This window comes from Fukomys damarensis, unplaced genomic scaffold (genome assembly GCF_012274545.1).
Source record: "Fukomys damarensis isolate Sample0158 unplaced genomic scaffold, DMR_v1.0_HiC HiC_scaffold_17, whole genome shotgun sequence".
NCBI classification, from domain to species: domain Eukaryota; kingdom Metazoa; phylum Chordata; class Mammalia; order Rodentia; family Bathyergidae; genus Fukomys; species Fukomys damarensis.
The window spans coordinates 39,075,962-39,102,958 of NW_022900929.1; the positions used below are offsets into that span (position 1 = coordinate 39,075,962).

At 37.7% G+C, this 26,997-nt stretch overlaps 1 protein-coding gene across 3 annotated transcripts in view; it reads right to left on the minus strand.

Moving 5' to 3' along the window:
* Positions 1-1,983: 1,983 nt before the first annotated feature.
* Cdin1 (CDAN1 interacting nuclease 1) overlaps positions 1,984-26,997 on the minus strand; it is a 254,736-nt gene continuing 229,722 nt past the window's right edge. For 2 of the 3 annotated variants that reach the window (XM_019207575.2, XM_010624629.2), the window contains one exon: positions 19,902-21,074. In XM_019207575.2, the coding sequence (XP_019063120.1) occupies positions 20,945-21,074 (130 nt within the window). In that variant the 3' untranslated portion in view covers positions 19,902-20,944. Of the gene's footprint in view, positions 2,047-19,901; positions 21,075-26,997 lie in introns of those variants that run through there. The other variant, XM_019207576.2, reaches the window with a different exon arrangement.

Consider the following 26,997-nt stretch of genomic DNA (forward strand, 5'->3'; position numbering starts at 1 on the left):
ATTACTAACAGGTATAGCAATATTTAGCATCTCTAGGGAATTCTGTTGGGGCTTGAAAGTGCAACTATGCCTTGGATAAGGTATCACTTGGAGAAGTTGTCTGGTTGTTTAACAAACAGCCTCCCAGTTTGGCATTTACCTTGGTGCATGCTCTGAAATTCAAAGTATTCAACACTCTGAGACTCACAGAAGCCAAGCACATATTTGTCTTATATGTAAACCAGAATTCCAATTTACTTAATTAAAATACAAGATATAAGCCTGACCCAGTGGCATATGCCTATAGTCTCAGCTAGAGGTAGAGGCAAGAGTAAAATTGGAGCATAGGAGTTTGAGACCAGGCTGGGCAATGTAGTAAGACTCTTCAAAAAGCATAGATCTTAGGTTTATTTGCTTTCTCACAGGCAAAGAGAATCCAAATTGTAATGAGAAATATGCTTGATGTATAGAATTGGAACATGATTACTGTACAATTCCAATTTAATTGGCCTTGCTAACCCACTGTTTCACTTCCAGGAGAGAGACCTTTGAGATTCCCTTTTCCTGGCTTCTGGCCATGCTGGCTGCCCATTTGCTTCCCTCTGATTCTCATTCTGAAACTTCTGTTTTGTTCACTGCTCTTCTGAAAAGTTTTCTTTCTCTGAATATTTCAACGTCACTGGAACAAGCTGCTGTTTGTGACATATGTCATCAGAAATCTTAGACTTGGAGGAATCTTCCAGGTCTTTGGCCATACAGTATTTAGCTACTGTCTTAGTTACTTTTCTCATTGCTGGGTCACAATGCTCCATACCCACAACTTAAAGAAGAGGTTTATTTGGCTCACAGTTTGTAGAGGTATCAGTCCATAATCCACTGATTCCAAGGCAGAAGGCATGGAAGAGAGGTATTGCAGAGGATTAGCTGCTCATGTTATGGTAGACAGGAAGCAGAGTGAGATCACAGGAAGAGCAAGGAGTGAGGTAGAGCCTACCAGGCCATGCCCCAGTGCCCCACTGCCTCTCACCATCATAGCATCACACTTCAACATCACATGTAGTGGACTAATCTGCACATTGAGTATCATGCCTCATGATCCTATCACTGCCCTAAAGCCCTACCTAGGAGCACTTGAGGCTTTGGGGGACAGCTAGATATAAACCATAACAGCTATGAATTGATTTTTTATATGGAATATTTGAAAGGTTCCTAACTGAATAAGTTCTGCTTTGGAGAAAACCTTGCTTTTTCCCTGTGTACTATTCCCAGGCAGTAACATCTTACCAGACTATGAATATACTTCAAATTACTTGGGAATTAAGGGTAAGCCTTATTGATGTGTACGTGCCCGTGACAGACACTCAGTGAATGTTTGTTGAGTGAATGAGTGTAAGTGATGAGAGCTGCTTCTCTATTTTGAATTTGATCTGACATGGAATAGCAGAGTGCATTGATCCATAGAGAGTCTCCTGACCATCACTTTATGATAATCAAGATTCTTTGGAAAAAAATTAAATCAAATCTCTACTAATGAGTAACCTCTCCAGCTCCTATTGTGCCAAACGGATTTAGTTCCCAGTGAAGAAGTGGCATTGACCTTTTGAAATTGTCATTTCATTTGAATAATTCATACTGTTGTCTTGTTTCTAGGTAATTTAGTTTAAAAAAAAAGTAGGATGTTGTTCCAGAAAAAAGGGTCAATAATTGCAATATCTCCTTTCATCCTACTGTTTTCCCCAGGACAAGAGACTCTTCTCTTTATTGGAGAAAAATCCTCCTGGTTCCCCTAAGGGATGCACACACATATTGAATGTCTTTTATGTACAGAGCGCTGCTTTAATTGTAGCGGTGACAAATATTAGTTACACATGTTCTTCATCTGGGGACACATCAGTGGGAAAGCTGATAGCTATACAAGAGAAGTAAGTTATTATTACAAAGCAAATGGAAAAGAGGTGGAAGAGACATTAAAGATCACACACTTTCGCAATAACCACTTACCAGAGTTGAGGAGGGCAGGGAGTTCTTCAGGGGTTTCATGAGGACTTTATTTTCTTCTCATCTCACCTTATTCATAAGAGAAATTGTTGAAGTATGTTATATTCAAAGCTATTCTGCTTTCTTGGATTAAACAATATATTCTGAACTTCCAAGCCCATTCTAATGGCAAGACCAATTACTTTCCCTACACACTCTTCTTGTGCCTTCATATATGGTGTCCAGAGTTGACATTTGCACTTGATTATGTTGTGGTAGGCATCTCCAACTTGTTATTTATAAGACAGAACTCTAGATTTTGACTCTACTCCAGGTCTTCCTCAACTCTGTGGATAGAACCACCATCTAACCACTTAATAAAAAACTTGTCTTTTTTTTCCCCTCACCTTCCTTCTTCCCCATCTCCCCTAATTTATTAACAAATCTTTAGATTCTACTCCAAAATATATCCTTTATCTACCTACTTCTACTGACTTACTCCAGGTTACTGTCATTTGTTGCCTGGTCTCTTTCTTTTAACTTCAATTTTTATTATGGTAAATATACCTAACACTTATCATTTTAACTATTTTGGATTATACAGTTCATTGGCATTAAATACAGTCACCCTACTGTACAACCATCACCACCATCTAACTGTCCATAGAACATTCTGAAACTCTGAACTCATTAAACAACTTTCATTTCTCCCATGTGAAACACCATTCTACTTTTTCTATAAATTTAATTACATAGGTGTTACTGTTTGGATACAAATGTCCTCCCAAAGGCTCTTGTGTTCAAAGATGGAGTATTTGGAAGGCCATTAGATCAGCGGAATGTACTGTTAGGAGGAGGGGCCTGGTGGAAGAAGTAGGTCATTGGTAGTGAGAACCTTGTATGTGGTATCTGGTCCCTGTCTCTCTGGTTCTTCCCTTCTCTTGGCTTCCTGGCTGAGAAGAAGTAGCTTTCCTCTACTATACCTTTCTACCATGATGTTTCCACCTTGGAGCCAGCTGACCATGCACTGAAACCTATGAAATCATGAACCAAAAATAAACCTTTTCTCCTTTAAATTATGTATGTTAAGTGTTTTCTTAGCAACAAAAAGCTGACCAATACACCATGCACTTCAAATAAATGGAACCATGCAGCATTTCTCTTTTAGTGATTGATTTATTTTACACCACATGATTTCCTCGGGGTTTAATCTCATGGTAGCATCTCCTTCTGAAGACTGAATGATATTTCACTTATGGATATGACACACTTTATCTATTAGTCCACCAATGTACACGAGGTTTTTCTTCGTTTTGGCTCTCATGAACAATGCTGCTTCTTGCCTAATCTTTGTTTCCTGTTTTTTCTGACAACCTATTTGTCTCAAAGCTGGAGTACTCTCTTAAAAATGCAAATCACATCTTGTCACTTTTCTGCTTGAACTGCACTCAGTAGCCTGGACTGCTTAAACGATGCTTTATGTCTAAACTCTTTACCAGAAACTATGAAGCCATATACACAGTCCTGCCCCTATCTATGTAATTCTCCTTTTCTGCTCATTATAACCAGCCACCAGCCTAGTTGTCCCTTTTGAGCAGGACAGACTGTTTTTGGCCTCTCTGATGCTAGCCTTTAGTCAACCCAAGACTTTTACACAAGGGCTCCTCTTGCTCATCTAAGTCTTTGCCTACATCACTTTCTTCAAGCATGTAAAGTGCTCCCCTCCCATATCTTTATGTCCTCATTCACATCTCTCTATTCTCCTTTCTCCATGGCACTTATCATTATTTAAAACCGACATAAACACTTATTGGTTAACTTATTTATTTCCTGTCTTCCATTTTAGTGTGTGTCATCATGCCTCTACAGATCAGCACCCACTGTGATCTGGGGAAATTAAAAAGCATTGCAACATTAGTTGGTTTCTTTTACTCTTCTGTGGGGTGATATGTTAATTTTATAAATGCAATATCTAGGTCTTTGTGGAATGGCACATCAGACTTTGACTGTTGTATGCTTTGTTGACTGTTGTGCCCAGACTACAATAGCAAGCCTGTGAAAGTGAGCATGTTCCTTGCAAGTACTTAAGACACAGCAGATCAATTTCTTTTAAATAAGTGTGGATACTCTTACATGCTACCTACAGAGTTTTGCTGTGATCACAAACTGATAGCAGGGGAAAAACTGTGTATACACTATATATTTCTTTACAAACTGCTTCATATGATTAATATTTACTTGGTAACACTGGGAAATACTGGTAGAATCTGTGAAATGTATTAAATACCAGTACAACTCATATTTCTAAGACTGAAAAGCAAACAAATGTTCTAATATTCTTTTCCTGTACATCTTCTGGGGTAAATGCTCCCCTACTCTCTAATTCACTGGTCTAATCACAGGTCACGACTATGTCAATAAAAAGTTATCCTTGAGTCCCTAGCCAACCTTCCATCAGTGCACTCTGTGATCAGTTCAGCTGTCCATCATGACAGAGTGACAGCTGTCAGTCTCCCTTGGAAATGCCTATTATGGGAGAGCCCTCCCTGGTCTCTAGTATGATCTACTGCTGTTTTGTTTATGTTGAGTTAAGTTAATAATGTTCTAGATTTAATTATTTGCCTCTATACCCTCCAGATGGGTATTAATAACCTCTGCTTTTTTTTTAATATCAAAGAAGACTTTGTGTTTCAGTTTGACACCAAGAAAAGTTTTTTATACAGCCCCTATCTTCACTGTACAATATTCAGATCATGCTTCATCATATCCTGTAATTTATGCATAAAACTTAAACTAATGTCTTTCAAAATCAGAATGTTTCATATAGAAGAAAAAAATTGAAAGAGATACATGGTAATTTTGCTCATTGTTTATAAATTTATTCTAATAAATGTGTTTTTAAGAAATAGATTTGTATAAAGGACATTTGCTCTTTATTGAGTTGAAGCACCCTGTAAGTGTACCATAGCATGCTAAGATTTGGTGAAAGTCAAGGCATTTGGATATACTTGGGATATCAAAGGTCTTTTGCTCAATGAATTGATTTTCAAGTTATGTTCTTTTTAAAATTAAGTGAGAGAAATCAGATTCCCATCTTACAGGTTTTTGAATTATTACTGTGGTACCAGATTGAATAGTTTCCACCAAATTGAGAATTTCCTTTTTCCAAGAGGTTGTGTAAAAAAAAAAAATCTTGCCTGTCAGGGGGAGAAAGGAAAGAAACAAAGCTGCCATTATGAGGGACCTGTGCTATTCTTGGCTTTGTCACTAATTAGTGTGTGACCTTCTACAGGTCACTTTGCCTCTCCAGTATGGCTCTTCTCTTATCTACTGAATGGTCACAGTAATTGCTGACCCCCTGAACATTTTTAGGAAGTGCTCTAACTCTGTGTGGATCAGCATGAGAATGACTGTAAAGGGAGAGACTTTTGCCATATAAGTCATTTACATGTAAAAATATTGCTATGCAAATGCACATCACACTTTAAAACACACTTTTTCTTAAATTTACTGTTATTTTTAACCTCTATTAAACTTGTAATATTCCAATAGTTTAGATTTTTATAAAAGTTGTGAAGATAGTAGAGTTGCCATATATCCTCCATCAAATTTCTATTTTTGTTTTTAAATTGATTTTTTAACCCTTATTTTTCTTCACTAAAATAAATATGCCAAAGGTCTAAGTATAAATGTGGGGCCCTGCTTCTTTTTCTGTGATCTTAGTTCCCCTCCTATCCTGTGAAAAACAAAAGTATTATCTGTAAGTACATGTATCAGTTATGATATTTTTGCCTCCAAACAGCGGAAAACCTGGACTCATCTGGCTAAAAGAGTAAAAACCATGATCTCAAATTGCAGAGAGGTGGAAACAAGGCAGTCCTAGGATAAAGTGATAGCCTCAGAACCTTAGGCTTTTCCATTTTTCTCCCTTTGCTACTCTGCAATCTGGCTTGCAACTGGTTACCAGATACTGTAGTAGTTCATGTATCCCATCAGATGCAATCACAAGGGCAGAAGAGATTGTTTCTGCCTTTGTGATTCTTGATCAGCAAGGAAAAGCTTTTCCGGAAGCCCCACAGCAGACTTTCACTCAGTTTTCTTTGTTGTGAATTGCAGCACATGCCCATGCCATATCAAGCGCTGGTGGGGAAAGTGGTGGGGGGCACCATGACTGCCTTACAGCATTTACAATGTGCCCCTTGACACATTTCTTTTCCCCTTAGGAAGAATGTGGCCATGTGGGAGATGGCAGCCACCTGGACAAAAGCAAAGCTGGAGAAGAAAGGGAGGTGCAACAGTGCTGGTGAAACATTGCTGGGTAAGTAACACAGGTGGCTACAACCTATTATTAAGCTTTAATAATAATCGTGGTTGGGGGAAATTTAATAAGATAGCTAATGGTTATTACTTGCTTATTTTGTACCAGATATTATCTTAGAAGTACATTCTATAATGTCATTATAACTATACTCAGAAGTAATCTAGACTTGGGAATCTAGAATGGCTATCTAGTGTCTTTAAAATTTGTAAAGCTGCCCAATTTATAGATTAAAGTAACATATGTCAAATAAATACTTGTTGAATTGTGTGGAATATTTTGTCCAAAGCTGTGAAGCAGGATATATTTTTTCTTTATTTTGGCTTGAATATAATTTATTCTTCCAAATTTTGGCTCTGTGGCCCCATTTGACTATAAAAAGTATATTCCTATTTTGAGTTGAATTAGTATAATAAATATAGTTAAAATTTTATAGGTAGTAATTTGAATCAGGAAAAGGCCTAACTTATACAGTCAGAATACTACAAAAATTTTAAAAAGCTCATTTGAAATAGTATTAATCTATTTTGAAAAGTTTACATTTATTTGATTTTTTTGTTTTACTGAGGTATAATTTACATCATGTTTTGGATTTTGGGAATTTTTTTTTGTTTGTTTTTGAGATGGATTTTGAGAAATGTACACATCATGTAACTACCAGAAGAATTTAGAGAATATTGCCAACATCCTAACATCTCTGGACCTTGTAGTTAATTTCCTCCTCTCCACCTCAACTCTGGCAATTATTGCTTGATTTCTGTCTCTATAGTTTTTGCCTTTTTAAATAATATTACATTAATGGCATCATATAGTATATAATATTTGAGTCTGGATGTATAATCTTATGATTCTTTGTAGATTTATCCATGTCATGGCATGTATTAATAATTACTTCCCTTTTATTATTGAGTAGTATTCCATTATATGGATGTACCACAGTTTATCCATTCAGAAATGGATGGACATTTTGTTCATTTCTAGCTTTTGGCATTCCTAAATAGCACTGTACATATTTGCCGAGGAGTTTTTGTGAGATTATTTGTCTTCATCTCACATAGGTAAATGACTAAAAGTAGAATTCCTGAGTTATATGGTAACTGTATTTAATTTTATAAGAAATTGGCCAATTGTTTAACAAAATAGCATTTTGCTTTCCTATTGGCTATGTATGAGAGTTCCAGTTGCTCCATATCTTTCTTCAACATTTTATAATATCAATTTTTTTGTATACGCTATTCTAAAAGGTGTATAGTAGTATCTCATTGATTTTAAGGACTAAGGACTAAATGATGTCAGGATTCTTGGCATGTACTTATATGGCATATCTCTTCATGGTGAAGTGACTGTTCAAATCTTTCACTGGCTGGAAAAATTTGGACAAGTTACTTAGTCTGTGTAAGATTCAAAGATCCTATCTGGAAAAAAGGTACTGGTGGTTGCTAACATTTGCCAATTATTACTAAGTCCGGGTTCCATTATTAGTATTTCACATATATTAAATGCTTTAATCTTTGCAATATGTATGCATGAGGGCTTATTATCTCTACTGTTATCTATAGATGAGACAATTGTGGTGCCAAAGAGGTAAGTAACTACCTAAATCCAGACAGCTTGTGTGAGCTGGATCTATAATTAGAACCTAGAAATCTGCCACCAATGCTGCTGGGTATCATGACTAGGCTCTATCTTCTCTTTCATAGATAATCATACCTGTTTGAATTAGACATGTATTAAGTGCTTAGCAGAGTAGGTACAGCGCTTATTATTGCACTATTTTGAATGTGCTGGAAAATAGAGATTTTGGTCAATATAATTCAATCGAACAATTCAATCAAAACAATATTTTGTTGTGGTAGAGGAGAGAGTAGAGAGAGGGGGAATGGTTGTTCCAAAGTGACTGCATATATTACTAATGATTTGTTTTCATGGTTCTCTAAAAGGGCCCCTTTACTTTCATAACTAGTGGGCTTTTTTTTTTCTTTTTGAGACAGGGTCTCACTATGTAGTTTGGGCTGGACTTGAGCTATTTTGCAGCCCAGGCTGGCCTTGAACTTGCAGCGATCCTCTTGCCTCAGCCTTTCAAGTACCAGGATTACATGTGCATACCACCATGCCCAGCTCCATAACTAATTTTGAAATTATGCTGTCAATATGAATAATTCTTCAATTCTGGTACAGACATGATAGATTTTCAAATACTCCCTGTTAATTAATGTCTGCTCTCTCTAAAGGGTATTAGTCCTCTTAGAATTTAGATTGCTTAGGGACCTGTGTCTCTGGATAGGTTTTGAGCAATCAATAACTCTGTTAGATATTTCAAGTCTTCCATAGGGCAGGATGAGAAAGTAACAAGGGTCCTGTTCAAGTAATTTACAAGATTTGTCAGTTAGGAATGAATTTGGATACAAGTAACAGAATGCCCAGTGAATAACAGCTGAAACAAGATGAGTTTATTTTTTCTTACATGATAAGGATTGACAGTACTAACAGGGAGTCAGTGGCTGAGGAGGTTTCTGGTGATTTCTTAGCCTTTTCTGCATGGTCACAGATGGCCACCATAGCTCTAAATGTCCCACCCTACAGTTAAAAGGAAGAGATGACAGAAAGGGGGATTTCCTTTTCTTTTATCAGGGAAGACAAGCTCTCTGAAATCTCTGAAAATAGTTTGTTTTGTTTTGTTTTTACCAACTAAGATGGTAATGCATAGTCATTATTGGGCTAGTCTCCATGGGCTATGCTAAAGCATTTTCTTTGAGTTCCTGATTAAAACTGCACTATTAGAAAGGATAAAGGTGAGAAAGGGGTGGGGGAGAGGTGGCTTTATACAGACAATGAATTATCTGGGTTTTCATTCTGAGTGCTTATGAGCGCTCTGGAGCTGACTTCAGCCCTTCTAGGGTGGTCATATTGACTCATGACCTATATGGGGAGGCCCAATCAGGCTGTTTCTGGAATGATTCCTGTTCCAGCCTATGGGGAATTACGGCTTCCACAGCAGTTAAGAAGCCTTTTCCTCATTACATCTAACACTTACAGACTAGAAGAATATATGTTTTGGTCACTGTATAATTTGATGTCACTGTGTTATAAAATTAAATCAAATTGAGGTAATAATCAGATCAAGTCATTTCAGGAAAGTGTCAGGTTTCATGTTTTTAACAGATATTATTGAGTCAAATGCAAATTAGTTTGAAAATTTTAAATTCAGATATATAGAGTCTGAATTATATTTATACCATGCAGTCTACCATGCAAAAGGAGCCTGCTGTAAAATTATTCTCAAGTACTATTACTTCTATTAAATTTTTGCTCTATATAACTAAAAAGGAAAATGATTTTTTTCTTCTTCAATTTTCCCTTTCTTCATTTATCCAACAGGTCAGCAAGAGAAGGGGACATTGAGGCCCCATGAAACTTTGGTAATGCTTTCCTTTAAGTTGTCCTTGCCCCACAGTGGAAGTTGGAAATGTGGACAGAGCTTCCAAGGGAGCCTACTGATAGGTCACAGTGATATTTTTATTTTCTAATCAACTAACACTAATTAAGAGACGTTAAATAATTAAATAATTAACACTAATTAAGAGATATCACTAACACCCTGTAGAAAGACATCTTCTGCACATTAATTAGTCAGTCTGGATATGTTAGCTTTGTGTTGCAGGGACAAATAACACTTGCAATGTGAAGGAGAAGAGGTTCATTCTGGCTCACAGTTTCAGGGATTTTGGTTCATGGGTAGCTGGCTCCTGCAGAAGGGTGTGGCAAAGGAAAACTGTTCTCATCAGGATGATAGCCAGAAGCACAGAGAGAAGAAAGGAGCCAGAGTGAGAGATAAATCTGTCAAAGGCAGGCCCTAGGGACTCACCTCCTCCAAGTGGACCTCTCGCCTAACAGGTCACTGTGCTATAAACTGGTACAGGGATGAACCTACTGATGCACACGGCACTCACACAATCCAATCACCTTCTGAGAGCCCCACCTCTGAACATGTAAGACTCTGGGGGGACATTTTAGATCTTAATCAGAATACTAGGTAATTCATGCTATGATTTATTTTCTGTGATTGGGTAGGCACATATTTTAATATTTAAAATTTTTTCAGATTCTAAATGTCACCTATTATGTTTAGAGAAATTGTGTAGTCTCTTCAAAACAAGCCTTTTTTTTTTTTCCAGTTGCCTTTAAGCAACTTCAATCAGAAGGAAAAGCTAAATTTGTTAGATTCTCAGGAAAGGACATTAAGAGCATTCATCTACCTAGCAAGGTTGCTGTGAAGCTTGGGTTCATTGTTTGCAAAACACTCTGAAGCCCCCAGATGAAAGGAGTTTCTTTCCTTGTCCAACATTATTGTTGCACTGCTTTCAGCCGCCAAAGAGAAGGTGATTCAGAATCTGTCTCCAACATCTAAGACTGGCCTGTGTTTTGTGAGGGAAGGATCAATATTTGTTTAATTGTTTAGGAGTTGCTCAACTTCCTGTGTTTTAATAATGTTTAAGTAAGAGTGGCATGATCGACAAAATTTTAAAAAGCCACTCCAAACAGTGTTACCAGGGACAAACTAGAAATTTCCTTAAATTCCTTATACTCTACCTTCTTGCTTTTTCAAACATCAAATTCAAAGAGCATTTATGCTTTCTTTCACTGGATTGACAGTGGCCCAGAGAAGGTATAGTGGTGCTTTGGTTCACAAACGTAATTCTTCCCAGGATTCTGGCTGCAAGGGAATTTCAGTCCCTTTAAAGGAAGCTTTTCTGAGATAACAATGTCACGCTTGTTGTGGGACTCATCTGGTGCATGGAGGATTTCGGCCATCAGATAGTGCAAGTACTCTTGGTTTCTGCGTTGTGTGGCCACTGAAGTGGTATTTATGGCAAAGGCTATAGTCACTATCAAAAGTAGCATGAGCACACTGCCTCTGAGCTCTCCTCTGAGGAGAAGAATGTTTAACAAGACATTTGTTTGGAAATACAATCAACTTGACTTGTTCCAGCCTTCAAACAAGGATTTTGTCCTGCCTATTTCTTAACTTTGGAGAATTTTTTCTCCTAAATGAGTGTTAGGAAAAGCAGTAATAAGCCAAACTATCTACCTGATAGTGGTTTCTATAAGAACACAGAAAATAGTTTTACAATAAGGTATATAATTTATTGAATGGATTCTATGGTAGTAATAATTTATTAGGAGCTATATAATATATAAAACAATAATATATGATGACACTGGTTTTATCAGGGCTGTGACTTATGATGTATTGAGCACTGGTCTTAATGCTCACAACAGTCCTGTGTGATAGGTATTATTTCAATTTTACAAATGAAGAAACTGAAGCCTTTAGTGAGTCTGGCTGTCTATAGGTGGAGAGAGAAGGATTCCAGCCTTGTTGATAAAGCACCAGGATTTCCTGGCTATAGTTCTAGAATATTACATTCTAGTCACTCCTGGTGATGATCAGTTGGTTTAAATATTATCTTCTCCTCCCAGGAAAAGAAGATGGTAAACATAATATTTGTGGAGACTCTTTTTAATCTCCAGTGGAAGGAAAATAAAATTAATATGCAAATTGGCCAAAGGAGAAAAATGTCTTCAAATTCACACTTAGGCTAGATGCCAATGTAAAGAAATCACTGTCACCAAATGTTAAGGGTTTTAGGACACAAATGAAATAAAAACCATTTCTGCTAAAAAACCAGCTGATCTCTACTACAGACATTAGGAGGTCAGGGGCAATGCCAAAACAAAGTTCTGCTCAAGGTTCAAGAATGTTGATGAAAATACATACCATGACCTTTTACTTTATAAATTGTAAACATAAATTGTGGCATTGAAAATTTTCTCAGAAATCAAACTGTTAACCCTGTAAAAGAAAAGACAGTGGACTGAGCGGTAAGAGGTAGATTCTGACCCAGCCTCGTGACCTTGGACAATTCATTTGATCTCTCTAGACTTCAATTTTCAGATCTGTAAAATGAGGCCTCTGGCACCTTCCAATTCTGAAATTCTGAGGTTATGACTCAAATTTGTCTCAAAATTGCTAAAAGCACAACTTTCCTTTCTACACAGCTCTTAGGAAATTGTCAAGGAACAACTGAACATGTAATTCTCACCTGGGCTTTTTCCTTCATCTCTGGCCCCAATCTGCCATTGTAACCCCTTTATCATTGGGAATCACTTTCAAGGATAGCTGAGAAGCAAGTACAATGAATGCAATTCATCCAAATCCCGATTTTCTGTTAATATATAATATACTCATGTCCACATCACCGTTTTTCTTTGTTCTGCTTTTTAATTATTCTTTATTGTTTTATTGTTTTCATTTATTGCAAAACTTTAAAAAAACTGTAACTCTAAAATGGATTTTTATTCAAATTATCACAAATTATAATACTTTAAAATTTTTGGCTACTAATTTCCACATAAATTGTCATTATTTTAGCTGCCAGAATAAATTGATACAACTAAAAGGTTTTAGGAAAATTATTTAAATTATTTATGGCTTAACAGTAAGCATATTAACAAAAATCATATTACTATATACAGCATACTTATCTTCTTCATCCTTGAAAATATTTTAGTTTTCTTTTTTTTTGTACGATACGAGGGATCAAACGCCAGACCTTACACTTGTGAGGCAAGTGGCAGAACCAATAAGCTAAATCCCTGGCCCTTTAGTACTTTTGATGGGAGCATATTTTAAACCAATAAATACACAATCAATGCCAGTCTAGTTACTTTTCACATTGCTGAGAAAAAATACCTGGCACCTAAAGTTAAAGGAGGAAAAGCTTACTTAGCTCACAGTTTATAGAAACCTCAGTCCCTAATCAACTGGCTCTAAAGCAGGATGGCATGGCAGACAGGCATCAGAGGAAAAACAGGGGTGACAGGCAAGCAGAAGGAAGTGAAGGGCCTTAGCAGCTTTTTTTCTGCTTTTCTTATGTTCTATCTCTGCTACCAGGATTAGGGCAGTGCCAAACTAATCAGTGGACTGATTTAGTAATCCTAGCATTGTACCATGGACTAATCATATATTCTAGATTTATCCACCTTTGAAAAAGCACCACCTATGACTGCAAGAGGCTTTGGGGAGATACCTAGACACACACCATAACAATACCTTATAAAATGCAAAGAAGAAAATTGATAGCTGGATGATACGAAGGCCGTGAAATAGAAAGGAGAAGAATCTGCCACTGAACTTGAATTGCATTTCCACTTTGGGGTAAAAACAGAAACAAAAATCAACCCCCTCCAAAACTGGGGAAGATATAAAGAAAGTCATCTGATGTAAAATAATCCTTAAATCTCAGAATCTTCATGAAGAATCAAACAATACAGACATTCTTCTCATCAATAACATCACTTAACTTATAGGCCTTTAGTTTATTGAAATGATTTTCTCTGCTTTTCTAGTGTTTATTGTGTTTTCAAATCATGTTCCTATCACTATACTTAGCTTATCTGAATTGTAGGTAAACGTTAGCCATAAACAGGCACCTCACTTGATGTTTCAGAACCATGGGAAATGTTACTGGTTGTTTTATTACTTGGTCAGTGAACAGTTATAAATTCTGTTCCAAATGCTTAGAATGCATTCATATTTGCATTGAAAATGAATGGAAAGGCAGGAATGGAAAGTATGTGGTATCCATGTGGTCACTACCCACTTCAAAGACTAGTGCCCACAACTGATCATAAACTTATTTCCTGCTGAGCTGAACTTGGCCTCAGAATCCTTCTCAACAGCAGTGAATGCTGCCACTATAAGCAAATGTAAAACTATTTGCTGAATAAAATCTATTGTTCAAATCTTATTCAAAGAATCACAGGTTTCCCTTTTTCTGTCTTACATTGTGATTATCTTTTCTGAAATTTCTAAATCTTTTTTTCCATTTTGACAAGTAATAATTACTTTTCTCCAGGAGTGAACTTTTATTTCATTTAAAAATTCTCCACTGCTCCTCAGGTACAGTACTTCTAAATACACATCTGGGATTCAATAAATATCTGTGCCTTAAGTATCCTTACAGTTAGAAATACAAGACAGAATTATTGCATGGAGTCAGAGTAGCTGGTCTCACAGATACCTTTACTGGGGTCATTTCTCTGCAGACATTCAAAGAGAAAATCTCATCCCAAAGAGCCCCCGCAGATGAAGCCTTGGGAAACTGGCAAAGAAGAAATGTGAAGTTCCAGAACTTTTTGTATTACAAGTTCCTAAAATATGAGGAAATATGCCAAAGTCTTAGCTTTCAAATGATAACATAGTAGGAATTGATGATTAACAGGGGAAATGCCCACTGAGAAGTTCATGGACAGTGCCCCTCCAAAGGTCGGATCCTACTGGCAAATGACCAAAGCAACCTTCTTTCCTAAGCCACCAACCACTTCTTTGGCCAGGAAACATTGGCCATCATTTTAGCATTACAAAAGCAAGCAATTAGAAGTATTACTTGCAATTAAGCTAATAGTTCCACTGACCATCCCAAAACTCATGAGTGCAACACATTGATTTGGGGCCTCACATGGTTTCAAGGTAAATTATTTTTAAAGTAGAAATATAAAGATAAGCCTTTAAGGAAAGATAAGATTTTTAAGCTTCTCATTTAACAATTTAGTGGGTAAACAATAATGCTCTAAGGCTAATTTTAAAGCAAATGCAATACAGTCTATGAATTCCCCTTAAAACTAAGTATGCATCCTAAAATATTCTCTATAAATTTGCTTTATTTCAGATTTTGATGGTTTCTAAAGTAATTAATTCTTTAACCTCAACATATGTGGTTTTTCTTTGATTCTAGTAAATACACCTATTTTCAAAGAAAATGGAAACCAAAGGTTCCAGTTATTTGCTTAGTGTAAGCTAGTAATAATTTTAATATAAATTTAATAACATTTATTTAGTCAATATTTATTGAATAACTACTTTACACTAGGAAATCTGTTAGGTACTGGAAAATACAGTAGTGAATGAAATAAAATGTTATTTCTACTCTCATGGAGTTTATAGTCTAATAAAAAATCTTGTATTAAACCAGTACAGAAACAAGTCCCAATTAAGATAAATAAATAATAAGTAACTAAAGAATGCACATCTTTCAGTTTACTTAAAACACTATGCTTTATGCAGAAAATGGCAGTTTTAAATTTTGACTTGTCCTGCAAGAGAATCACAGTTGAAACTTTAAAAATACAGACAGTCTACTATAGACTCACTAAATTATTTCTGAATGTATTTGTGTTGAATGTAAAAATGACAAAAGGCACTTTTAAAAGAAAAAAGTGCCAGTTAGTCTAGAGCTGCCTTTAACCATGGCAGTTTCCAGGGGAATTAATGACTATTTTAGGTTAATGGTCATCAGCTTCATGTTTGGCCCTCAATTAAACTCTGAACTTCAATTGTTATTACTTAATTGACTTAGTTATATTTCATGTCAGCATTTCAAAACGACCTTCCTTTTAAAAAATAAAAATTGCCCTGACATAGTACCACGGGTTCTTCTTTGAGCACGACAGTGCTGCAGCTGTCCACGCTGGCTTTATACATGGTGAGCCCAGAATCTGCTTAGCTTCGCAATTGCTAGGGTACTTCCCATCATCCTTGCCTGACAGGAGATAGCTCTGGAGGAACCAAGTGAGGGAAAAGGCTGAAAATTAAAAGCATCCGTCGATATGATTATTATTAAAATGCCAAATAAATCCAGAGACCTGTTTTATTCTAAGAACGGGATAGCCTTCTAGTGTTAGCCTTAACATATGCCACAACACAGTACTGTCATATTTAATCAATACGTTAATGCTTAGTTTAAAGTGCTACTTTTCCTTATATTACAAGTGACTCAATGTTTAGTTGTCCTAGTTAACTGGATGAAAATTTAAAACTCTTTTACTACTAACACGGGACAATAAAGACAAGTTGAATTTGTTTAATTATTCAGTGAGATTTTATATAAAGTAGGTATGACATTAAGATTGAGCTTTTGCTATGCAAAAACAAATTAAGGCATCAAATGAGCCTGTCCCCAACCCTGCATGCTGGAAAAGTTTTAGAAGTCCTTTTGAAGTACTTTGATCAGGCTTTGAAATAATTTTAGTGGGTTACTATTGTACGAAAGTGTAATTTATAGTGCTTGACCTTAGAGGCTCTTTGTCCCACAGCCTTATGCAAAACAATACCAGGAAGGTAATAACAGAAGGGGAATCCAAGCTGGTTATTATTTAATTCACAATTCCTCTTCCTTATTTAATCTTTGGAATCCAGGCACATTCTTAATAAAATGGGTTTAGACCAATTTTACTATGTAAAGGAAGGTTAAGTTTTCAATTCTATGAAGGTTAGTTTTCAATTCAATTCTATGACCCAGACTTTGTCACACAGAACTCTGCCTTAACTGGAGTCACTCAGACAAGTTTCAGATGGGCATTTATCTGTAAACTGGGATACGGCAGGCAAACTCCCATTGTTTTAGTTTCCTCCCTAGTAAAGTTTGCTTTGTTCTTTAATCCCAGCCCCGTACCCCTTCTAAAAAAAAAAAGATGCCCATTGGGAGCCTTTTCTCTTGTCATAAAATACTCTCAAGCAATCTAGTCCATTAGATCACATGAACAGTGGGAAGCTGTCTCCATAATAAACAGGCTGAGAAATTCTCTAAATAATACAGATACTGTACTATTTTAATTCATAATTTTAACTAAATGAATACCATCACTTAGGCTGAAAAGAATCTCTAAAATCCTTACATGTTTTCTTGGCTCCCTGTATCAAAACATTTACTGATGGCATAAACCTCATACCATATTTAACCTTGTAAAGTCTTATGACTCAAGTTAAAAGTTTTATGATCCTACAGGTACCACATATGTATTTGAAAATTTTGGCACATGAAGGATGCCTGGATTTTGCTCATCTCCAAAGAGATTAGGCCAATCCCCACCCCACCCCCGTGAATATATGCACCAGGATTTAGAAGCTATGTATTTTGGCCCTCGGATCATTTTTCTACTGAGAAAAAGAGCCAAAGTGAGAACTATACAGTGCACATCCATGTGGAAGGAAACTGGCAAGGGTTAGTGAAGGGGAAGAGGACCAGGAAGACAGGAACAGTTAAGGCAAGAAACAGGAACGCAAAGAAGGTTTAATTTAGTCGAAAAACCAGGTCCATTGATAGGAGCAGGTTAAAAAGAGCAAACAGCTAAGGCATCTTGGTTTCACAGAGGAAAGGAAACAATGGGTGTTGCTCTCTAGTGGGAGGCGAGTAAATTAACTGTTCACTTTGGCACTGTGCATTAATTAGGGTGGCCCACCAGGGACCATTTAGTAGATTACCTCATCAGCGCTCCAAGCTATCCTCTGGTGGCTTCCATGAGTTAATGCACCCCCCAAAGACCAACAATTTATCATCTTTTCCAGGGTGAAATCAAGCCTTACAGATAATGAGCAGGTACACACACCTATGGTTAAAAGAAAATTATTTCCCCTGGAGGTCCACTTTCTACTCTAGACCCCTGAACCTTACCTTTTATATGTGAGCGTAGGAGAATTTTGAAGAGTTGACATATATCTCACCAGAAGGCATAAAAATAATTCTGAATTGTTTATGGTTTTCTGGGAGAGGAGGCTAGGAAGGTGGGAAGGAGCCCATGCAGTTGCCCAAAGTGTCAGCATTGGATGGGCTCTGCTCTGAGCCAATCCTTGCCCATACTTCAAATGCAGCTCTTGTGTTTGTGAGAGCAGATGCTTCTCCAATCTCTGCACGAAGGAGAGAACAGCACTTAAGAATTATGTTTTATACACTCCTGCTTGGTGCAATTTGTGTGCATAATAATGCTCCATATAACAAGATTTGGTTTTCATGTCAATAATTTTTTTTTTTTTTGATACTGGGGATTGAACTCAGGCAGGTGGTGGACACTGAGCTAAATCCCTGGCCCCCATGTTAATGTTCTCCTAATGATGACAACAATACATATAAGTTGTCATCCATGTCTATTTTCCCAGGCTATTTATATTGTCTAGACCAAAAAAAACCAAACAACAATAAAAAACCCAAACAAGCAAACAACATATAGAGATGAAACACAGATAAGGTTTGTGTGTGTGTGTGTGTGTGTGTGTGTGTATGTGTGTGTGCGTGCGCGCATGCGCGTGTTTGTGTGCTGGGGATCGAACTTGCACCTTTGTGCTTGTAAGGCAAATGGCAGAACCAGCTGGCTAAATCCCGGTCCCCTGGATAAGTATTTTTTTTTTTTTTCATTTTTTTGGTACCAGAGATTGAACTTGGGTCCTTGCGCTTGCAAGGCAGGTGGCAGAACCACTGAGCTAAATCCCCAGCCCCATATTTTTTAAATAAAAGAAAATATAAGGTGGCTTTAAGCTTCCAATTTGGAAACGTTACTTTCTACTTTCCCGTACCCCAAATCAAAGGTAGTCAATATAACAATTGCATTAGTTTTTGTGTGGGGAAAAAAGCTTACTTTTGAATCACTTGTCACCTTATCACAGAATGTATATTTAGCACTGGTTTCTGTCTCATTTTTAAAGGCTAAATTGTAATTAATGCCTTATTCATAACCGAGGTGCCTTTGCCAGGGAAAACCAGTACCTTCTCACAACACATTATGTCAGAGCTCCAGGTAGAAGAATAAGTACAAAATCCAAGAACCTTATTTATTTATTTTTTAATTTATTTGTTCCTGCTCATCATAAATTTGTTTGATATAAAACAAACAAATCCTTGGCAGGGGTTTAACAGGATTTTCAACATCAGTGCAGATATATGTAATTTTTTCCTATGGGGGGAGAGTTTCAACCATACCATGAAATCTACTTTTAAGAACATTTTTATTTAAAGTGTATGCGTATCAAGGCAATACACTAGTAGTTTCAAATCCTTCTGTCTCACTTACAAAACCCGCACAGTGAATTTCACCCTGAAATCAAGTTTGTCTGACACCTCTTTATCATTTCACCTTCTTCCTCTCTCTTGGAATTTAATGTAGCCTCACTCCAGAGTCAAGGTCCTGTTTTAGACCCAGCATGTTTATGTCCTTTGAAAGGAAGAACAGGTGGCTGTGGTGGCACACAGGAGGCTCAGGGAGGAAGGATCACCTTGAGTTTCAGGAAGCCTGGGCTACATAGTCACTTCAAGGCCTGCCTAAATTATAAAGCGAGGCCCTATCTAAAAAACAAACAACCACACAGATACACACAAACACAAAGGAAGAACAACAGGCAGAATTTTATAAACCTTCTTACATAAACCAAAGCAGCAAAAACAAATTAGTCTTTTGAAAGAATCAAGCAATCTGTGTAACACAGGTACTTGGAAGTCACATTTTTTATTAATATTTCCCAGATCACCTATTTGACAATATAAAAAATTATGTTTCCTTAACATGGAGACAAATATTTTCCTAAATACATTTTTTGAAATAGATAATTTTTAATTTCTTAAAAGATATATTTATAATTAATTTATTCATGTTTTACTTTCCATTGAAGTCTGGTTTGTAGGATATAGAAGTGAATAAATTAATGTGAACAACATATAAAATTACTTTATTTTGCTTATGTAAAAATTTCCCTAGGTGGGGCCAGGGATTTAGCTCAGTGATTCTGCAGCCTGCCTCACAAGCATAAGGTCCTGAGTTCGATCCCTGGTACCAAAAAAGAAAAAAAAAAAAAAAGAATTTCCCTAGATTTATTTCTGGTGCATTTAATTCATTCAAAGCCAAACATTGCTAATGTCCAAATTATTTGAATGTTATGTAATTATGCACTGTAAAATGCAGATACAAAGCAGTGTACTACAGAATGTGCTCTTTTACTCATAAAGGTACTGGCTAGCATAATACTGACAACTAGTTATGTTTAAAGATAAACTCTACAGAGCATGGGCCATTAGTTCTGATCCTTTCCCTTAGCCCCCGAGCCAGAGTGCAGTTTCCAGAAATATCTAATACTTTTAAATGAGACAAATGTAAAATGTTTGGTGTCCAAATAAGTCTTATCAAAAGAGGAAATTCTCATCTAGTATATTTTTGCAGTTTGGCCTGGGGCCACAAAAGCCAGGAAACTGTAAAGACTGCATAGGGCTAGGGAGCAGCACGGGCTGCACTTCAGGTGTGCTCAACCTGGCAGGTGAAAGCAGAAATCTGTTCCAGCTTCACATCTTCAGCTCCTCTAGGTTTGTTCTAGGCTATTCCACGATGACAATGCTACTGGGGTTCTGGAAGCACATACGAAAAGAAAGGGCAGGGGAAAGGATGAATGGAGGCTTGGGAAAAAAGAGAGAGAAGATGATTCAGCAGCTGGGAGGAGAACTGAAAAATCACACCTTGCAGTCTCCACATGTTTTCTTTTGTCCACTATACAAGGAGAAACCATCCGGAAGGAAGAAAGATTATGACTATCCATAAACTAACTGTTTGACAGAGACAGAAATGTTCATAATGAGTGGGTTGTGTCTGGAGTTCTTGGCTGTTCGCATCAGCACAGGATGAAGGAAAACAGAAACTCCTGATATGTTTGTCTAGAGAGGTAACGGTGTGGCCACGCAACAAGAGTTCAGCTGAAGTTCAGGGCAGATGTTGCCTGGAGTTTACTCTGCAGGAAAGTAAAATCGCTTCCGGATTCATCTCTTCCTCCCAGCTTCTCTTCCAGGATCTTTGGGGTCAGGCAGTGCCATGGCGTAAAGTGACAATGTCTGTGGGAAAACAGGCTTTGAGCAGGATGCCCCTCTCCCGGTTGCAGTCCAGCTCCTGGATAAATCCGTACCAATAGATGACTAAGCCTGGGCCAAATCTGCAAAAACATCAGAAAATAACAGATATGCATAGTATCCACATAGCTCCAGAAAAATGTCACCTTGGAGGCACGGGTAAGATGACTGAATGGCTGAATTGCTCCAAGGCGGTGATTTGATTGCTATCATTTGTAACTGAAAGCAATCAAACAATAAAGAGATCATTTAATACAAGCATAGCTACTTGCAATGGATCTGTTCTCTTTCTTTCCAGGATCCTGAAGAATTTAAGGTATGGTAAATATGACCTTTCAGTATGGTGTCCAGAAGCTGGTGCTGACCTGACTACTTAGTTGATGAAAGTTAAAAACCAAAGTAGAAACAATGATGAACCCACCTGGCTTGGGATTTTAGTCCCTTAATAGTTAGAGGCATTACTCTAAAAATTAAACTTGCCTACTTTCAAAGAAAGACAACAAAAGAATATCTTAAAAACATTTTTTTAAAGTGGAACAGCTTAACATCTTCTCTGGCTATAATGTTCTTTATTCACATACTAATAGGGTCAGAAGTACTTTCCGCCATCCATTTTTTCCAATCTTAAAATTTATCCATAAGACAGACTAGAATTCCTTAAAGGGATCTTCACTCTGCATTCTAACCCAGGTGCGAGGACAGCATGAAATCTGGTCACTGGTTCTCACAGACACAAGGAACAGTCAAGTAGACTAGTGACAAAGTACAGACCGATGAAGGCCTAAAACCTCAATATTTCTAATTTGTGCCTCCGAATTATCTCCAATTTTGTTAGCAGCGCCTGATCCCCTCCAGGCAGACTCAGGAAGTGGTCCACAGACTATTTCACCCATCAGGAAGTAGAGACCTTTAGGCTGGGTTCATAAAGATGTAATCACTATCAATCACTGTGCACGGAGAGACATTTGGCACATCAGTTCCACGTTTTTCCTACCGAGAGCACTTAATTAAAGGGCAGCACTACTTTTGGTGTAGTGTTGCAGGAATTTTACAGTGAAATCATAAATTATGAATGTTTGGTTAGTAAAAGGATGTCTAAAAACAGAACTGCTTTCTGTATTCTAACATTACAGCAGCCTGCACCATGGTAGGCCAAAAGCTTTTTCCTTCCGTGATTTATTATATGCTGTAGTGTACTTGCCAAAGCTAATAGTACAGGATGGCCTGTGAGATACTGTGTGCACGTGAAAAAGTTCAGTTGGATGTCATGGACTGGTTTATTTGGGGATTCACATCAGTAGAGCAGCCAAGTTGTACTCAAGATTAATTCAAGCTTTTGAGGCCCCTCTGTGCAGGGACAGAACTATGAAGTGGCATAGTTCCTGGGAATGTAGGAACTGGGGCACAAGAAGACTTGGGGCACTGGCCCAGTGAGAATAACCCAAGTTCAGGGCTGCCTGCAGGTGTTCTCTTCTTCAGGGAAGAAGAGCTGCCCTGGAATCAGGAGAATAGGGCTACTTATGCATAGAATGTCCCAGTGCTTGAATACATACAAGAACCCTAGGGCTCGAGTGCACACAAGTTCACACCTGGACAAGAACTCGCTTCTTAACAGAGGATTTCTTAGTAAGTTACATTCATAATTGTCCACACCTGGAACACACGTTATTTGGTACTTGTATTCTGTAGAGACCTCTCTGATTTGTACCATATGATCTCTGAGTTGTCAAGGCAAGTGGCAAGAGCCATATCTGAGAGGCCTCTGACCTTGCCATCAGAGAAGCAGATAGAACAGTAGGCTAAACAGGTTCCTCCATTTTATTATACATCTGTGCTGGAGATTACAGTGTTCTTCAGAAAGGCACCAACATTTTTACAAAGGGCAGAAAAAAAGTGATCTAACGAGTCAAAGAGAAGAACAAAAGAATATATGGAGTCCATAAAAAACAAGTCCAGTATTTTAAAGATTTAATAAAACAAAAACACTTATCACCAGAACTGAGAAAGTGAGAGCAGCCTGCACTTTTTCCGAACAGCTAAATCATAAACCAGAGGACACGAAGCATGACAGCTCTTTACGAAAATGGCATTTTCTAGGCAGAAAAGTCAGGCTGGGGGACACCTCAATGTTCAAGAAAATGGACTTATTTCATGTGTGAGGCAACAAATGAAATCTGGCAACTCAGAAAGATTTTGCAAGATTGTGCGTTTGAACATTTTATGTACTTGTTCACAACCAGGATTCCCTCAAGGCAGTAATACATCTACGAGACTCATGATAGGCCTCTACCAACTATAAAAAACCTTGTTTTTTTAAATAAAAGTTAAATTCAGTAACATTAGCTCTGTTATGTAGCTTGAAACCTGAAAACCAATATTGTTTATAACTAATTAAAAGTGAAGGAACATAACTTCCCTTTGTAAGTGGAAACTGATAGGCTTTCAGATCATGTGATCTTTCGGTGACAAAAATAATAGAGGGTGACAAGTTTGGAAAAATGAATGGCAGAACAGGATCTGGTCCTGTTTCTGACATCTACTTTAAAGCATTTCTGAACTTTCTCCAGGAGCTCAGGATGAGGAGAGAGACTATCAGATGCAGGCAAGGTAACTGTTCAGAAATTCACCTGTTTATGATGAGGCTAACCACCTTAAGCAACTTTATACAGCCAGTGCTTTGGTTATCTAAACTAACAGAGGGTACATTTTTGGTTGATAATTTCAAAGACCGACTAAACAATCCAAAACTGTACCATTTCATTCTGGAAAGGTATGAGCTGCCATCTTGGCATAGCTGGCAGTGTGTCAAGTCTCATAATCTGAAGGACCTGAGTTTGTGCCTCATTCTGAAGAGGTGTAAAATGGAGAAAATAGGACTCCTGAAAAATTTTCAGTAGGTTGAGTACATGCCTGTGGGTTGAGCAGTTTCACTGTTCTGATGCCTATTCTCATTTACTGTGGCACCTCTGGACAAGAATGAGATCGCTGAGAAGTCTGATAGAGCCTTTGTGACCAACTGAAACCCAAAGGGACTCTGTTAACAGTGTTCAAAGAACACGATGCCAGCCCTATCGTGACATGATTTTTAAATCTTTATTAAATTTACCAGTACATTGTAAGTATACAATACAGTTACAATCATCACTGGGATCTTGTACCTTCCTATGACTTATCTTGGTTCTTATTTTTCCCCATTCCCCAGCCCTCCCTTCAGCTCCTGTACCCTTCCCTGTTTACAAAGATATTCTTTGCATGTTTTTCCTTTTTACATATTTTCTCTTTTCCCTTTTTATACTTCCTCTGTTCCTTTAGCCTTTACTTCCTCTTACACAATATCAATAATATCAATTATACTTTTTTTTTTTTTTTGAAATAGGGTCTCACTATGTAGTTGAGACTGACCTGGAATTCACTATGTAGGCCGGTATCGAATTCACAGAGAGATCCTCCTGCCTCAGCCTTTCGAGTGCTGGGATTATAGCCGTGCGCCACCATGCCAGGATTCAAAAATATTTTTTAAAAAATTTTATTTATTTTATTTTTTGGTACTGGGGATTGAACTTGGGACCTTGCACTTGCAAAGCAGGCAGCAGCATCACTGAGCTACCTTGGCCCTATTTACACTTTTATTTTTTCACACCAGAGAACTATTCAGTATTTACAAGTATAAGTCACACATGTGACATGATGTTTTTCATGATAGGGTGGAACACACTAGTGGCATACTTATAGGTCACAGTGGCCATAGTAATAATAGTGACAACGTTACTTACAGGTTGGACATCTTTAATGTGTAGAGCTGAAATCAAAATGCCCTAAAATATGGAATTTTTTCAGTTCTGTCATGATGCTTCAGTGGAACAATCCCAAAGTTGTCTTCATGGTACAGGCTACAGTGACAGGTGCACTGAAAATATGGCATACAGTGGCCTCCAGGCTATGTGTATATCTGTAAGTTGTATTTGAATTCTGTGTTTAGATTTGAGTCTCATTTCAAGGCCATCTCAATATGCACATGAAAATATGTAAAATTCTCAAAATACAAACCCATATCTGAAACACTTCTGGTTTCAAGAATTTTGGATGAAGGACACTCAGCCAGTATTAATATTTTTATAGCATTCACTATGTGCTAGACTTACGTCTAAGCACTTTCCCTATGCTGACCCTTATGCCAGTTCCATGAGAAAGGTTCAACCACTGTCCCTGTTTTACAAATCAAGGTACTAAGGCATAAGTAATTTTAGTGGAATGTCTAGTCTCATAGTTAAAAAGTGGAAAACTAGGCTTGAAGGTTAGGCAGTCTGTGATTGTACTAATGATGTGCAACTACCTTACTAAAAACAGCGAGACAACATCAGACTTTAACCAGAAAGAGAAAATGCCCTTTGCACTGGTTAGAATCTACCTAGAGTGCAGTGAAGGGTTCTGGTGCTACCTTTGAAGGGTGCTGTCTCTGGTCTGCAACTGGCCAGAGAAGAACTCCAGGACACTGAGCAGCACTTGCAGCCACAGTATGTCTGACCAGAGGTGAATCCTCCAGTGGTAACTTGCTCTTTATTTTCCAATTTTGTGCATGTTCTTGGGGAGGGCAGGGTTTGATTCATGTTGTATCTTCTAAATGCAGGCTTAAGGCAGTGTTTGGGAGTAGCTAAGAATTAGATTTTGAGTCAACACAAACAAAAAACTTTTCCCCATAAGTGAAACTTTGGAAAACATGGAGCAAGCTTCTGTGTATAATAATGATGCCTCTGTGACTGCGTCTATTCAATGAAGGCTGAGCTTTCATTAATTAAAAAACAACTGAGCCAACACATTTAAAAAATGGGAGTTTTACGCAAGAATCACATTTTTTTGGAAGGAAAATAACTGATCTGGCTACCAGCAGTTGTAGCTGAGTAACAGCTGTCCCTTTCAGACATAACACGTGTCCTCGGCTTGTTGGAGTCTCCACCACCCTCTGCAACTCCTCTGGACTAAGGCTCAGTGCCAGGTATCCTTTATCACCATGCTTGTGCTGGAAATGTTCCTATCGTAGAGACCTATTTCTCCATACCCAGATCTTTATCAAATGTGGGAAAACACACGATAACCTTAGAAGACTTCATAGTTCAAGAAGGTAGTGGAAGAGAACACTTTTCTTATGTCCTGTCTACTTCACTCATTTGCCTACCTGGCTTTCGTGGCCATTTGAGCTCTTGACCCCTGGCCTGAGGTCTAATCCAGAGGATCTCAATGTTGGGGCCATAGAGCCCTGAGATACTGTGAAGAGACTGTCATCCATGCCAAGCGCTATCAACAGAGGGGGAAAATATGCATATATAGGATTCACAGTAGCTTTCAGTCATGTATTTTCTAAGGAGATGGAATCTAAAAGCACAGCTGTGATCATATGGGGGGAAGCAAAAATTGTTTTTGTTTGTTTGAAGATCTTCCAATCTGGCAGGGTTGGGGGGTGTCAGTCTAATTGGTTCTCCTTCTTTCTATAGATGGATGTGTTATGCACAGGTGAACAGCAAACACAAAGGAGATTCGATGATACGGGTAACACTCAGACATATTGAAGAAGTGTGAAAATACTTAGCTAAGTTGTAACTAACCTGTCCCTGCACATATGGTTCATCTTTACAGCAAAAAAAAAAAAAAAAAAAAAAAAGCTAAAGGAAAAACAAAGAGAAAAAATAGACACAAATCATATCAAGAACAAAAACAAGGGCAAGGGTTGAAGAAAGATCCTGACTATAGCCAAAGATTTAAAGCCGGTAATAAAAGTTGCAAGGAAGCCATAATAACAGGAAAGGAAAGACAGTGAAGGACAAGAGTTTGTTGGAACTTCCTGTCTCACTAGGATTCAAGATTAAGGGAAGGATCAAGGCGGAAAAATCAGGACTGATCAATTGGATGGCAGTGTGTGTGTGTCCTCAAATGACAGCAGCACAGTTTCCTCCTGGATGTGCCAGGAGCTCTGTAGTTGCTCCACCTGCCAGGACCGCCTCTCCCTCCCCG